Consider the following 16,404-nt stretch of genomic DNA (forward strand, 5'->3'; position numbering starts at 1 on the left):
ATGTTATTAGCACAGTTCCGGGAAGCTGAGATATAGGGAGCTGTTTGTTGGGGTCCTGATACTGAAGATACAACAAACAGCACCCTATATCAGCAGCTGATGAGATCAACGAAATGAGACATAGGGGCGTGATTAGGAATTATCAACAGCTTTTTATAACCTCCTTGTTGGGTGCAGGTAGGGACAAAGCTGTTTATAAAGGAAAATATATCCAAAGTCCAGAAGACATTTTGGATGGAGTGTCCCTTTAAGTGCCAGTCAGAGGCACTGTGGGGTCCACGAGAGCTGACCATCTTGCAGTGAAATAAATGTCCCCACTAGGGTAGGTTTATGGTAGCATCCTATGAATTATATAGTTTAAAGGGATGATCCTCCAGAAATCAATCTTCCGTTTAAAAAAAAGTACTAGTCATCACTGTGCATGACATACAGGTGCTTCTCACAAAATTAAAATACCAAAAAGTTAATTTATTTCAGTTCTTCAATACAAAAAGTGAAACTCATATATTATATAGAGTCATCACGAACAGAGTATGAAAACCCAAAAGTCATTATCTCAGTAAATTAGAATAATTAACAAAAAAAGGTCCCTTAGTCTGTTCCAGTAGTCTCCACAATCATGGGGAAGACTGCTGCTGCTGACTTGACAGATGTCCAGAAGGCAGTCATTGACACACTCCACAAGGAGGGTGTCACGCCGTAAGCGGCGATAAAGGGGCAGGACAGCGTACTGGGACCCGCACCTGTCCCTGCCACTATAATGGGGCCCTGGCTTTCCCTTATCTCAGGGGTACCTATGATGGTTAGGAGGCCTGAGCCGCCAGCGTATCCCTGTCTCCTGTGCAGGCCCTTTCAGTGGCCCCCTCTCCCCCCAAAGGAGGTGGACTGCACCAGTGTAACAATACAACAAATAACAGGGTATACAGACAAGGTAACTAAAAGTCTCAAACTCACCAAATGCTCACACAACCACAGAGGAAACACAGAGAAGGGAAGAGAAAGAATAAACTAGGAAGGAAAACAGATTCAACATGCAACCAAAACAGCATACACCAATCTCTGTAAATAAACCTCCAACTCCAACACTACGCTCCTTCAACCTCCAAGCCAGGCAGTAGAACTGATCACTGACACTAGCTGAAGTCAGGACTGGGTCTATATAGAGGATCAGATTACAAAATCCACTTCAGCTGAGAGACCCAGCTCTCAGCAATAAGGTTAACTTCTGCACTGCTGGCACAAAGCAGCCAGGTCAGAATACAGGTGAAGAGCTTCTGTTCACTGTGTGTGAACGAGGCCCAGAGCGCTGCGGTTCTCTGGAACCTCTCTGTCGCGGTAGCCCCGTGACAGAGGGTAAGTCACAAAAGGTCTTTGCTAAAGAAGCTGGCTGTTCACAGAAGGCTGTATCCAAGCATATTAATGGAAAGTTGTGTGGAAGGAAAAAGTGTGGTAGAAAAAGGTGCACAAGCAACCGAGATAACCGCAGCCTTGAATGGATTGTTAAGAAAAGGCCATTGAAAAATTTGGGGAAGATTCACAAGGAGTGGACTGCTGCTGGAGTCATTGCTTCAAAAGCCACAACACACAGACACATACAGGACATGGGCTACAAGTGTCACATTCCTTGTGTCAAGCCACTCATGACCAACAGACAACACCAGAAGTGTCTTACCTGGGCCAAGGAGAAAAAGAACTGGACTGTTGCTCAGTGGTCCAAGGTGTTTTCAGATGAAAGTAAATTTTTCATTTCATTTGGAAATCAAGGTCCCAGAGTCTGGAGGAAGGGTGGAGAGGCCACAATCCAAGCTGCTTGAGGTCTAGTGTGAAGTTTCTACAGTCAGTGATGGTTTGGAGAGCCATGTCATCTGCTGGTGTAGGCCCAGTGTGTTTTATCAAGACCAAAGTCAGCACGTTCGTCTACCATGAAATTTTAGAGCACTTCATGCTTCCTTCTGCCGACAAGCTTTTTGGAGATGGAAATGTCATTCTCCAGCAGAACTGTCTACACCAGGGATCCCCAACTCCAGGCCTCGAGGGCCGCCAACAGTGCAGCTTTTCAGGATTTCTTTAGTATTGCATCGGTGGTAATGTGATCATCTGCACAGGTGATGATTCCAACCCCTGTGCAATACTAAGGAAATCCTGAAAACCTGCACTGTTGGAGGCCCTCGAGGCCTGGAGTTGGGGACTACTGGTCTACACTGCCAAAAGTACCAATACCTGGTTTAAAAGCAACAGTATTACTGTGCTTGATTGGCCAGCAAACTCGCCTGACCTTAACCCCATAGAGAATCTATGGGGTACTGTAAAGAGGAAGATGAGACACCATACCCAACAATGCAGACAAGCTGAAGGCTGCTATCAAAGCAACCTGGGCTTCCATAACACCTCAGCAGTGCCACAGGCTGATCGCCTCCATGCCACACCGCATTGATGCAGTAATTGATGCAAAAGGAGCCCCAACCAAGAATTGAGTGCATCTACTGAACATACATTTCAATAGGCCAACATTTCAGATTTTAAAATAATTTTTCAAGCTGGTGTTATGAAGTATTCTAATTTACTGAGATGACGACTTTTGGGTTTTCATTGGTTGTAAGCCATAATCATCAACATTAACAGAACTAAACACTTGAAATAGATCACTCTGTTTGTAATAACTCTACATAATATATGAGTGTCACATTTTCTATTGAAGAACTCAAATAAATGAACTTTTTGATGATATTCTAATTTTGTGAGAAGCACCTGTACCATCCAGCACCATATTGACTCCGTTTTAATCTAAATCTAACACAGATAAAGACCAATCTCCTGACTGATTACTGCCACCTCCAGGCCATATTGAGCAATGCAGGTTACGCCAGTTCTCTATGCATTCTCCATGTAATTTGCCTTTAAAATGCAGCCTGTGATTCAGCCGTTTCGAGCACACAGTGTATCTGAACATCCATGGACTGGATCACGGCAAAACACATGAGTCAGTCTTCCATCAGTAGGTTATTTGGTAAGGAGATGATAAAACAAGGAACCTGGCAACAAGCGTTCAATTTCCTGCAGCGCCCTCAGAGGGCAAGTGAAGAATTACATGGTCTACACTGAGTTTTCAGGACGAGCTACCTAGATATGTAGTGATATGGGAGGGAGATGTATCACTACAGCAGATTTGCAATTCAATCTGCCAAATGGGCATTCATTAATACTTGACGTGGTGAAATTAGGGGTCCTTCTAGAGATTATAAGCCTGCCAACCGTAAATTTGTCCGGGATTAGAAAAACATGGCTGCTTACATTAATGAACAGCGCCACTCCTTCCTCAGGTTGTGTGTGGTATTGCAGCTTACGACCATTCACTTCAATGGAACTGAGATGCAGTACCAGACAGAGCCTATGTATAGGGGTGGCGCTGTTTCTATAAATGAACAGACTATGAGATGAATCCCTGCGTACTATCACCTACAGTTTTCCTTGTACACTGTGAAAGTAATGAAGGTTTTCATTCACTGACAACAAGCAGAGGACATGAAACGAGACCCTTTCAGAAAGCAGCTCCAGGGGCGATTGGATGATTTAAGGCCATGCCAAGCTGGGCATTTCTCTTACAGTGGCCACTACAGGGGAATTGTATGGCGGCCATTGAGGTAAATGGAGGCCCATTTATAAGGACGGCTTGAGTCTATAGAGGAGGATCCTAAGCGCATACTTTCCCATAGACCTGATCTAGTGAGACAGTTCCAGGAACTGGACCACAAAAGGGATTGGGCTTATGCAAATCCCTCCCAAGGGTGTGTACGTAGGCGGTGAGGAGGTACTACCAGGTGTCAGGCTTACATGGCCGGATATTGTCCATTATAACGCCGGTAAGTGTGCCTTAGCATGGGAAGAATGGCGCCTGTCAGGGGTGTCCCACTCCTCAAGATTGAAATTGCATCACCAAGAAGGAAAAGTTGTGGAGTTACGGAAATCACAGGATGGAGACGTGTTACTGATCTGAAAATGATGAAAATATGGAAGCAAAGTTCTCGATTTATTCAATATGGAGTATGAGTGCCACAAGCAGAAAGCCCCATAATAACAGCCTCAACTGCTATCGGTGAGGATATTAATGGCCGCACCTCTGGTTCCACCACCAAATCAGTGTAACACCAAGCTGTTAGTGACCTGGAATGAAGACTAGAGGGGTCCGGCTACCATACATTATCCCACCCCATACCATAGTCCTGGTAGTAGAAGCATCGAGATGTTCCCACATGAAGGCCTATGCTATGGAGTTGCCCACATGGTCTCAGATGGAGACCAGCAGCAGGAATGGAGCAGTGGAGATTGGAATGGAGGTCTGTCCTGTTCAGCGATGAGCCCTGCTTTTATGATAGCTGGATATTGGTCTGAAGACGAGGTGGGCACCACCATAAGGAGGCCTTCACGAGGGAACGTCAAATGGGTGCTTTCACCTGGGATTATGGTGTGAGGTGGGATAATATCCAGTAGCTGGACCCCTCTTGTCTTCATTTCGGGTCCAGTAACGGAAAGGCGTTACGTTGACTTTTGTGGTGGAACCAGTGGTTCAGCCATTTCACCAAAGCAGTCCAGGAGCCATTTTTTAACACAACAACACTAGGCCGCATGCAGTGATCCCAGGGCCCCTTTCAAAAGTTTTCTATGGGGCCTGGTAGAATTAATGAAGTCTCCAACCACATGGAGTTCTTTTTTTTTTTTTTAAAAGGGGGATCCCACATAAAGTCCCATTACATAGCGGAAAATCCCGACTAATATAATATCCATGCTGCAGTCATCTGGGACGTATAATTGTAGCATCGAGACACCCACTCCTCTGTTTCCTTTTTAAGATGTCTCCCTCAGGCTATATTTGTATGTACATGCCGCTTGTATCTGTGAATAAATACTGCGTGGGTGGAAATGCTCCTCAGTGAATCGCACGTTCTCTCCCCCATATGTCTCATTCACCAGTTGCTATAGGTTTTCCTTCTTGTCTTCCCCCGCCCATGTTTGGGAAAATTAGAGATTGTGAAGGTCTCCCTCTAGTGGTAAAGGACAGAAATGCTGAACTTGGTTTTAGGAATGAATGGAGTAGAAAACCTTATGTAATGCCACTATGAATGATGGTTTTGGAAGCAAATAACCTCATTAAACTTCTCTTATGTTATATAATTATGTTTATTGTGTTTTATGCATGAATAAAGTTTAGTATATTAAATATAATTATTCAAGCATCATTACCAGACATTAGAGAGGTGCAGTTCAAATAAATTACCTTTAGTTATTATTTTAGATTTTATTTAAGAACATATATATATATATATATATATATATATATATATATATATATAATGGCGACCACAAAAATAGTGTGTTTGTAATATATATATATATTTATTGGTTGTAGTTAATATTTTTTTATAATCGTACTGTAATATATAAATATGACTAGAAGCTGTCATGGACAAGAGTGATGTTGTGCCTAGTTAGAAAGGCTGATTTGTTTCCTCTGCAACCTTGTTTTACATAGGAGACACTCAAGGGTTGCTGCCATGGGCGCTATTATATTACCTTAGCTTTCAATTGAAAGGGGCTGAACTGCAGTACCAGTTATCACCACCGACATAAGTGGCACTCTGCTAAGTTTTCAAATAAATGTAGTTAAGCTGCAATACCAGATATCATCACAGACATCAGTGGCCCCGTGTCTAGTTTTCAAATGAGCTGGGCTGAGCTACAGTACCAGGTTTCACCACAGACACGAGTGGTGCTGTGTGTACTTTTCAAAATGAACAGGGCTGAGCTGCATTACCAGACATTACCATCGACAAAAGTGGCGCTGTGTCTAGTTTTCAAGTGAATGGGGATAATATGCAGTACCAGACACTGCCACGAATAATACCAATGTGACGAATAAGAGTGGCATAATGTTTAGTTTTCAAATGAACGGAGCTAAGCTGCAGTACCAGATACTACCACATTCAAAAGTGGCACTCTTTTGGTAATTTTTTACATCGCTTTGATTGTTCCTATACACCTTGCATCACTTGAGGTTCATGTTTTCTTTCTCCTCAGGGTTTTGCAACACCCCAACCTTCTTCAGTGTCTGGCGCAGTGGGCGGAGATCACCCCTTATTTGCTGGTCATGGAGTTCTGCCCGCTGGTGAGTGCCTTGGATAAATGCTGACATGGGATGACGCACTGCTGGTGTCTTATGAAACCCAGAATGTAGGTTACTTACACAGCGCAGCGAGTCAGGGCGTGCCGGGCGAACTGATGTTTTTCACACCAAACAATTAACACCAAACTAATTTAAACACGTGTCTTATTACTGCACATTAAGTCTCTGTATAATTAAAGGCGCATCTCGCGGCGTGCTACTTCCAGGCAGGGTGTCACTACGATCCGAACGAACATCAGACTGCAGTGATAATCCTTACACGAAAATGGTCTTCATGTAGATTCCCATCTTCTTCAGTTTCTCCAACAGTCCATCTAGTGTAAAACGGGAAATAATAGACAGGAGGGGAGAGGAGGGAGAGGAAGCTGCAGATTATCACTTTAGATTCAAGGGGAGGTAAGTTATTATCAGTGCAATATTTGCAGCTGCTTTTTCGGATTGTGATATTTTTTTTTTAAGTCTACGCTGAATGTGTCAAAAAGAAGATTACTACAACCCGAGAATAAAACCTAATATCAAGAGACGTCAAAAAGAAAAAAAAAAATTTCTGCGCCGGTAATAGTACAAATTAGGAAAATATCACATTGCACAGACATTGACTACCGTAAAGTAAGTTTTTTTTAACATATATACAGTGGGGCAAAAAAGTATTTAGTCAGTCAGCAATAGTGCAAGTTCCACCACTTAAAAAGATGAGAGGCGTCTGTAATTTACATCATAGGTAGACCTCAACTATGGGAGACAAACTGAGAAAAAAAAAATCCAGAAAATCACATTGTCTGTTTTTTAACATTTTATTTACATATTATGGTGGAAAATAAGTATTTGGTCAGAAACAAACAATCAAGATTTCTGGCTCTCACAGACCTGTAACTTCTTCTTTAAGAGTCTCCTCTTTCCTCCACTCATTACCTGTAGTAATGGCACCTGTTTAAATTTGTTATCAGTATAAAAAGACACCTGTGCACACCCTCAAACAGTCTGACTCAAAACCCCACTATGGTGAAGTCCAAAGAGCTGTCAAATGACACCAGAAACAAAATTGTAGCCCTGCACGAGGCTGGGAAGACTGAATCTGCAATAGCCAACCAGCTTGGAGTGAAGAAATCAACAGTGGGAGCAATAATTAGAAAATGGAAGACATACAAGACCACTGATAATCTCCCTCGATCTGGGGCTCCACGCAAAATCCCACCCCGTGGGGTCAGAATGATCACAAGAACGGTGAGCAAAAATCCCAGAACCACGCGGGGGGACCTAGTGAATGAACTGCAGAGAGCTGGGACCAATGTAACAAGGCCTACCATAAGCAACACACTATGCCACCATGGACTCAGATCCTGCAGTGCCAGACGTGTGCCACTGCTTAAGCCAGTACATGTCCGGGCCCGTCTGAAGTTTGCTAGAGAGCATTTGGATGATCCAGAGGAGTTTGGGGATAATGTCCTATGGTCTGATGAAACCAAACTGGAACTGTTTGGTAGAAACACAACTTGTCGTGTTTGGAGGAAAAAGAATACTGAGTTGCATCCATCAAACACCATACCTACTGTAAAGCATGGTGGTGGAAAAATCATGCTTTGGGGCTGTTTCTCTGCAAAGGGGCCAGGACGACTGATCCGGGTACATGAAAGAATGAATGGGGCCATGTATCGTGAGATTTTGAGTGCAAACCTCCTTCCATCAGCAAGGGCATTGAAGATGAAACGTGGCTGGGTCTTTCAACATGACAATGATCCAAAGCACACCGCCAGGGCAACGAAAGAGTGGCTTTGTAAGAAGCATTTCAAGGTCCTGGAGTGGCCTAGCCAGTCTCCAGATCTCAACCCTATAGAAAACCTTTGAAGGGAGTTGAAAGTCCGTGTTGCCAAGCGAAAAGCCAAAAACATCACTGCTCTAGAGGAGATCTGCATGGAGGAATGGGCCAACATACCAACAACAGTGTGTGGCAACCTTGTGAAGACTTATAGAAAACGTTTGACCTCTGTCATTGCCAACAAAGGATATATTACAAAGTATTGAGATGAAATTTTGTTTCTGACCAAATACTTATTTTCCACCATAATATGCAAATAAAATGTTAAAAAAACAGACAATGTGATTTTCTGGATTTTTTTTTCTCAGTTTGTCTCCCATAGTTGAGGTCTACCTATGATGTAAATTACAGACGCCTCTCATCTTTTTAAGTGGTGGAACTTGCACTATTGCTGACTGACTAAATACTTTTTTGCCCCACTGTATATATATATATATATAGATATATATATATATATCTATATATATATATATAGATATATATATATATATATATATATATATATATATATGTGTGTTTGTGTGTGTGTGTGTGTGTGTGTGTACATATAGAACCAGAAAAGTTGTACTGAAAAAAAAACAATAAAAATTCTCGTACATTAGTTGTTAAAAAAAAACAACGTCCTTCAGATTGTGGAGAAAAATAAGAAATTTCCATATCTATTCCGTATTATTGATCTAAAATCTATCTGGTATTAAAATCTAAATAGGATAAAATGTGGGTAGGGAGAGAGGAGGAAGACACCACTGAAGTTTTCCATCACTTGAAGAAATCTAAAAAAAACAAAACACCATGCCCTTGAGATTATGGGGCAAAATAAAGAATCTTTATCTATCTTATACAGGTCCTTCTCAAAAAATTAGCATATAGTGTTAAATTTCATTATTTACCATAATGTAATGATTACAATTAAACTTTCATATATTATAGATTCATTATCCACCAACTGAAATTTGTCAGGTCTTTTATTGTTTTAATACTGATGATTTTGGCATACAACTCCTGATAACCCAAAAAACCTGTCTCAATAAATTAGCATATCAAGAAAAGGTTCTCTAAACGACCTATTACCCTAATCTTCTGAATCAACTAATTAACTCTAAACACATGCAAAAGATACCTGAGGCTTTTATAAACTCCCTGCCTGGTTCATTACTCAAAACCCCCATCATGGGTAAGACTAGCGACCTGACAGATGTCAAGAAGGCCATCATTGACACCCTCAAGCAAGAGGGTAAGACCCAGAAAGAAATTTCTTAACAAATAGGCTGTTCCCAGAGTGCTGTATCAAGGCACCTCAATGGTAAGTCTGTTGGAAGGAAACAATGTGGCAGAAAACGCTGTACAACGAGAAGAGGAGACCGGACCCTGAGGAAGATTGTGGAGAAGGACCGATTCCAGACCTTGGGGAACCTGAGGAAGCAGTGGACTGAGTCTGGTGTGGAAACATCCAGAGCCACCGTGCACAGGCGTGTGCAGGAAATGGGCTACAGGTGCCGCATTCCCCAGGTAAAGCCACTTTTGAACCATAAACAGCGGCAGAGGCGCCTGACCTGGGCTACAGAGAAGCAGCACTGGACTGTTGCTAAGTGGTCCCAAGTACTTTTTTCTGATGAAAGCAAATTTTGCATGTCATTCGGAAATCAAGGTGCCAGAGTCTGGAGGAAGACTGGGGAGAAGGAAATGCCAAAATGCCTGAAGTCCAGTGTCAAGTACCCACAGTCAGTGATGGTGTGGGGTGCCATGTCAGCTGCTGGTGTTGGTCCACTGTGGTTCATCAAGGGCAGGGTCAATGCAGCTAGCTATCAGGAGATTTTGGAGCACTTCATGCTTCCATCGGCTGAAATGCTTTATGGAGATGAAGATTTCATTTTTCAGCACGACCTGGCACCTGCTCACAGTGCCAAAACCACTGGTAAATGGTTTACTGACCATGGTATTACTGTGCTCAATTGGCCTGCCAACTCTCCTGACCTGAACCCCATAGAGAATCTGTGGGATATTGTGAAGAGAAAGTTGAGAGACGCAAGACCCAACACTCTGGATGAGCTTAAGGCCGCTATTGAAGCATCCTGGGCCTCCATAACATCTCAGCAGTGTCACAGGCTGATTGCCTCCATGCCACGCCGCATTGAAGCAGTCATTTCTGCCAAAGGATTCCCGACCAAATATTGAGTGCATAACTGAACATTATTATTTGATGGTTTTTTGTTTGTTATTAAAAAACACTTTTATTTGATTGGATGGGTGAAATATGCTAATTTATTGAGACAGGTTTTTTGGGTTATCAGGAGTTGTATGCCAAAATCATCAGTATTAAAACAATAAAAGACCTGACAAATTTCAGTTGGTGGATAATGAATCTATAATATATGAAAGTTTAATTGTAATCATTACATTATGGTAAATAATGAAATTTAACACTATATGCTAATTTTTTGAGAAGGACCTGTAGTCCATATTATTTATCTAAAATCCATCTGGTGTTAAAATCTAAATAGGATAAAAATGGTGGGTGGGTGGATGGAGAGGAGGGAGGCGCAGCTGCAGTTTCTCCCTTTTGTGTTTTGGGGCATGTTCTATGCTGGAGTGGACAAGAAGCCACTGTTGTCCATAAACCCCTGAAGATATCCCTGATAACAGCTGGATTATCAAACGTTCTGAATTAGTGGATGCTGGATTGTCATTTTCAGTTGTATGTAACCTCTAGGGGGATCTGAAGGGCTATCTCCAGAGCTGTGCAGCCACCGAGTCCACGTCGCCTGACCCACTGACCCTGCAGCGGATGGGCTGTGAAGTTTGCTGCGGGATCCTTCACCTGCACAAGAATAACTACACCCACAGGTCAGAAGACAACGTCTCTGCTTGCTGTGAATGATCCCGAGATGTAGGTTAGGTGGGAGCTCAATGCATTTCACCGTGCTGTGTCGCCCTCCTATCCTCTCCACTCCCGTAAACCCAGAACTTTCTCTTGGGCATCTCTGGACGCTTCTTGGTTTGTCCCCTGGAACAATATCCTGATGCTGAATGAGTGGGACATGCAGGCTCCAGCATCAGTGATTTTGTTGCAGGCGGCACTCACTGCTCCTGGTCTCTCGGACGGCAGCGCCTGGTGACGCTTATCATTTGTCTTCCCTCCGCTACACGTGTGCACGTTCCAGTACTTGTTGCTTTTTTTTGTGATCTCCATGGAACGTTCTTCAACCTTCTAATATGATTTCCGTATCAATTCCCCAACAATTTTTTTAGCACTCTGCTTGCTGTCAGTGAACAGTCGCTTACACCCAGAGACTGTACAGACAGTCCGCTACTGCAGCAAACCCTCAGCTGTAACAAATATTAAGTCTGTACAGGTTTTCAGCTTCTGGATATAAAAGAAGAACGTTGCCCTGACAGCAAACAGAGATCTTTAAAATGGTGAGCAGTTTGATACATAAGTGTTATAAATGCTTATTATACAAGTTGTATTCATGAAAACCTGGGAAAGCCATTTATTCTGACCATAGAGGTCAGCTGACAACTATAACGCATTACCGTCCTGAAATGGGTTGTCGGAGATTCCTAGTATAGGGTTCATACAGCCGTACTGAGGCATCCATAGTCTTCCCAAATCACTTCCACTATATGTGCACACGATGCGGATTTGCTGCGGATCCGCAGCGGATTTTTCCGCACAGAAACGCTGCAGATCCGCACTGTGATTTACAGTACAATGTTATTCAATGGTAAAAAAAAAAAAAAAGCTGTGCGGAAAAATCAGTGCGGAATTGCTGCGGATTTCCAAGAAGTGCATGTCACTTCTTTAGTGCAGACCTGCAGCGTTTCTGCACCCCTCCATAATAAAAATATGCAGTGGCAAAATCCGCAGAAAAGCCGCACAAAATCTGCAGAAAAACCGCGGCAAATCCGCAGCTGCGGATTCTGCCAGGAGATGCGGATTTTGTGCAGAAAATTCTGCACCTCTTTTCCTACGTGTGCACATAGCCTTACAGCACCAAGAATACCTTGACCTTCAAGGTCATAGGCCCCTGTTAGACATTGGCCCATGGGCAGTGCCCTACAGTCTAAATGCCCAGTCCTTCCTGGTGTAAGTAAAATCATGATCTAAGAAGAAATCATTTCTCATTTCACCATTTAATAATTTACATATAGTTTATGTTTACATAAAAATAAACTTCAGAGCTGCATTCACAATTCTGCAGCCTTCAGAGCTGAAATCTTTAAGAATTCCCTTCTTCTACAGAGATGATGTAGGAGATACTAACTGCCCAACTGTGGGAAGTGTGTCTGACCACAGGATTGTTGACTGTTTCCAACAAAACCAACAGAATTGTGAATTCAGCTCTGGGCTATAATGTTTTGACATAAGTACATATGGGAGTAAGTTCTAATAATGTTTCTATATTAAAAGGTTTCCATATTTCTCCTGGGTAACACAGACATCAGTTCCCTAATTCTGCCGTGTCTGGACTTCCTGTCATGTGACCTCCACTCGCGTGTTCTTATAAGTAGAGGTCACCTGACAGGAAATCCATAGACAGGACTATGTGGTTGGTACCATAGCAACCGCAGAGGAAGCAAAACATTGACATTATTGCAGTAGTGAGATGAGTAAAAAGTGAACAATAGTAAATATTATTATAGAAAAAAAGAAAGCCTCTTTATATTGACGAGGAAGAGGCTCAGCCGCACACTTCTGCCCCCGCATTGGTGAACGCAAGCGGGCAGGAGCCGCTGTGAGAGCCACAGAGCCGAATTCTACTGCAACAATTTGTAAAAAAAATACTATTTTGTCTTCACTACTTCTTTAAGTTGCTTAAATTTAAACCCGATATCCCACAGTGACCCCATAGCTGTGTCAGCCATACAGTGACCCCATAACAGTGTCATCCATAGAGACCCTATACCAGTGTCAGCCGTATAGAGACCCCATAACAGTGTCAGCTGTGTAGAGACCCAATATCAGTGTCATCCATACAGACCCTATACCAGTGTCAGCTGTATAGAGACCCCATAACAGTGTCATCCATACAGAGACCCTATACCAGTATTAGCCATACAGAGACCCCATAACAGTGTCATCCATAGAGACCCTATACCAGTGTCAGCCGTATAGAGACCCCATAACAGTGTCAGCTGTGTAGAGACCCAATATCAGTGTCATCCATACAGACCCTATACCAGTGTCAGCTGTATAGAGACCCCATAACAGTGTCATCCATACAGACCCTATACCAGTGTCAGCTGTATAGAGACCCCATAACAGTGTCAGCTGTGTAGAGACCCAATACCAGTGTCATCCATACAGAGACCCTATACCAGTATTAGCCATACAGAGACCCCATAACAGTGTCATCCATAGAGACCCTATACCAGTGTCAGCCGTATAGAGACCCCATAACAGTGTCAGCTGTGTAGAGACCCAATATCAGTGTCATCCATACAGACCCTATACCAGTATCAGCCATACAGAGACCCCATAACAGTGTCATCCATAGAGACCCTATACCAGTGTCAGCCGTATAGAGACCCCATAACAGTGTCAGCTGTGTAGAGACCCAATACCAGTGTCATCCATACAGAGACCCTATACCAGTATCAGCCATACAGAGACCCCATATCAGTGTCATCCATAGAGACCCTATACCAGTGTCAGTCATATAGAGACACCATAACAGTGTCAGCTGTATAGAGACCCTATACCAGTATCAGCCATACAGAGACCCCATATCAGTGTCATCCATAGAGACCCTATACCAGTGTCAGTCATATAGAGACACCATAACAGTGCCAGCCGTATAGATGCCCCATAACTGTGTCAGCTGTACATAGACCCTATGCCAGTGTCACCCATACAGAGACCCTATACCAGTGCTCAGCTACGCAGTGATTTCTTAACCATTTCAGCCATAATGTGACCCAATAGCAATGTCACTCACACAGTGACCCCATAACAGTGCTCAGCCGTACGGTGATCCTTCAACAGTTTAGCCATACTGTGACCCCATAGCAGTGTCAGTCACACAGTGACCCCATAATAGTAGTCAGCCATACAGTGACCCCTTAACATTGTAGCCGTACTGTGACAACATAATAGTGCTTAGCCATGCAGTGACCCCATAAGTGTAAGCCGCACAATGACCCCATAACAGTGCTCAACCATACAGTGACCCCTCAAGTGTCATCTGTACTGCGACCCCATAACAGTGTTTAGCCACACAGAGTCCCCTTAACAATGTCATCCATACTGTGACCACATAATAGTGTTTAGCCACACAGTGACCCCATTAATGTCAGTTGTACAGTGACCCTATAGCAGGGCTCAGCCACACAGTGACCCAATAACAGTGTCAGTCACAAAGTGATCACGTAATAACAATGTCAGTCACACAGTGAACCCATAAGAGTGGCCAGCCATATAGTGATCTCGTCAGAGTGACCCCATAAATAATGTCAAACACACGTTGACCCCATAATAGGAATGTCAGCCATACAGTGACCCCATAACAGTTTTAGCCACACAGGGACCTCATATTACAGTACACAGAATACTGTGATCCCATAATAACAGTATGAGCCATGTTGTTATCCCATAATAAATAGATAGATAGATAGATAGATAGATAGACAGATTGATATTAGATATGAGATAGATAGATAGATAGATAGATAGATATGGGATAGATAGATAGATAGATAGATAGATAGATAGATAGATAGATAGATAGATAGATAGATAGATATGGGATAGATAGATAGATTGATTGATAGATAGATAGATAGATATGAGATAGATAGATTGATTGATAGATAGATAGATATGAGATAGATAGATAGATAGATTGATTGATTGATAGATAGATAGATATGAGATAGATAGATTGATTGATTGATAGATAGATAGATATGAGATAGATAGATAGATAGATAGATAGATAGATAGATAGATATGGGATAGATATGGGATAGATAGATAGATAGATAGATAGATAGATAGATAGATAGATAGATAGATAGATAGATATGGGATAGATAGATAGATATGGGATAGATAGATAGATAGATAGATAGATAGATAGATAGATAGATAGATAGATAGGGGATAGATAGATAGATATGGGATAGATAGATAGATAGATAGATAGATAGATAGATAGATAGATAGATAGATAGGAGATAGATAGATAGGGGATAGATAGATAGATAGGGGATAGATAGATAGATAGATAGATAGATAGATAGATAGATAGATAGATAGATAGATAGATAGATAGATATGGGATAGATAGATATGGGATAGATAGATAGATATGGGACAGATAGATAGATAGATAGATAGATAGATAGATGATAGATAGATAGATATGGGATAGATAGATAGATAGATAGATAGATAGATAGGGGATAGATAGATAGATATGGGATAGATAGATAGATAGATAGATAGATAGATAGATAGATAGATAGATAGATAGATAGATATGGGATAGATAGATAGATAGATAGATATGGGATAGACAGATAGATATGGGATAGATAGATAGATAGATAGATAGGTAGATAGATATGGGATAGATAGATAAAAATCCAGAAAAATTGGAGGCAGCACACCGTTTGTAGTGAAAAGGAGCTATTTGTACACCTGTTTTATCATTACTAATTGATGTCTAAATGCATATTTTTCAATGCCTTTTCTATCTATATTTATGCACTGCACTTCATGTGATGAACAATTCCTGTATCACTGTTTGCACTTTATGCATGTCAATTATAATGTAAATACATGCTCTTAAAATGATGATTAATGCAAATGATTATAATCATGTATACTCTTTATATACCTGGCACTTTCACAAGTTCACTTCTTGAGAAAGGTTCCTCTTGGGACCGAAACGTCGCCTTCTGGGCTGATTAAGTAGCTCCTCTTCACTACAAACGGTGAACTGCCTCCAATTTTTCTGGATTTTTATAATTGAGGTTTGGTATTTGCCTGGGGGGCTCTGCACCCGGACTCTTTCTTTGTGCTGCTCTAATTTTCTTCCCGATAGATAGATAGATAGATAGATAGATAGATAGATAGATAGATAGATAGATAGATAGATATGGGATAGATAGATAGATAGATAGATAGATAGATAGATAGATAGATAGATATGGGATAGATAGATAGATAGATAGATAGATAGATAGATAGATAGATAGATAGATATGGGATAGATATTAGATAGATAGATATTAGATAGATATGAGATAGATATGAGATAGATATTAGGTAGATAGAAATGAGATAGATATTAGATAGATAGATAGATATGAGATAGATAGATAGATATTAGATAGATATGAGATAGATATTAGATAGATATGAGATAGATATTAGGTAGATAGAAATGAGATAGATAGATATGAG

The 16,404-nt window shown here is 41.7% G+C and overlaps 1 protein-coding gene across 8 annotated transcripts in view; it reads left to right on the forward strand.

Annotated features, from left to right (window-relative positions):
• Positions 1–16,404, forward strand: part of AATK (apoptosis associated tyrosine kinase) — a 150,348-nt gene that overhangs the window by 108,152 nt on the left and 25,792 nt on the right. For all 8 annotated transcript variants that reach the window (XM_069750785.1, XM_069750782.1, XM_069750783.1 and 5 more), the window contains 2 exons: positions 6,073–6,160; positions 10,705–10,838. In XM_069750785.1, the coding sequence (XP_069606886.1) occupies positions 6,073–6,160; positions 10,705–10,838 (222 nt within the window). The remainder of the gene's footprint in view (positions 1–6,072; positions 6,161–10,704; positions 10,839–16,404) is intronic.

This window comes from Ranitomeya imitator, chromosome 2 (assembly GCF_032444005.1).
Source record: "Ranitomeya imitator isolate aRanImi1 chromosome 2, aRanImi1.pri, whole genome shotgun sequence".
In the NCBI taxonomy this organism is placed as follows: domain Eukaryota; kingdom Metazoa; phylum Chordata; class Amphibia; order Anura; family Dendrobatidae; genus Ranitomeya; species Ranitomeya imitator.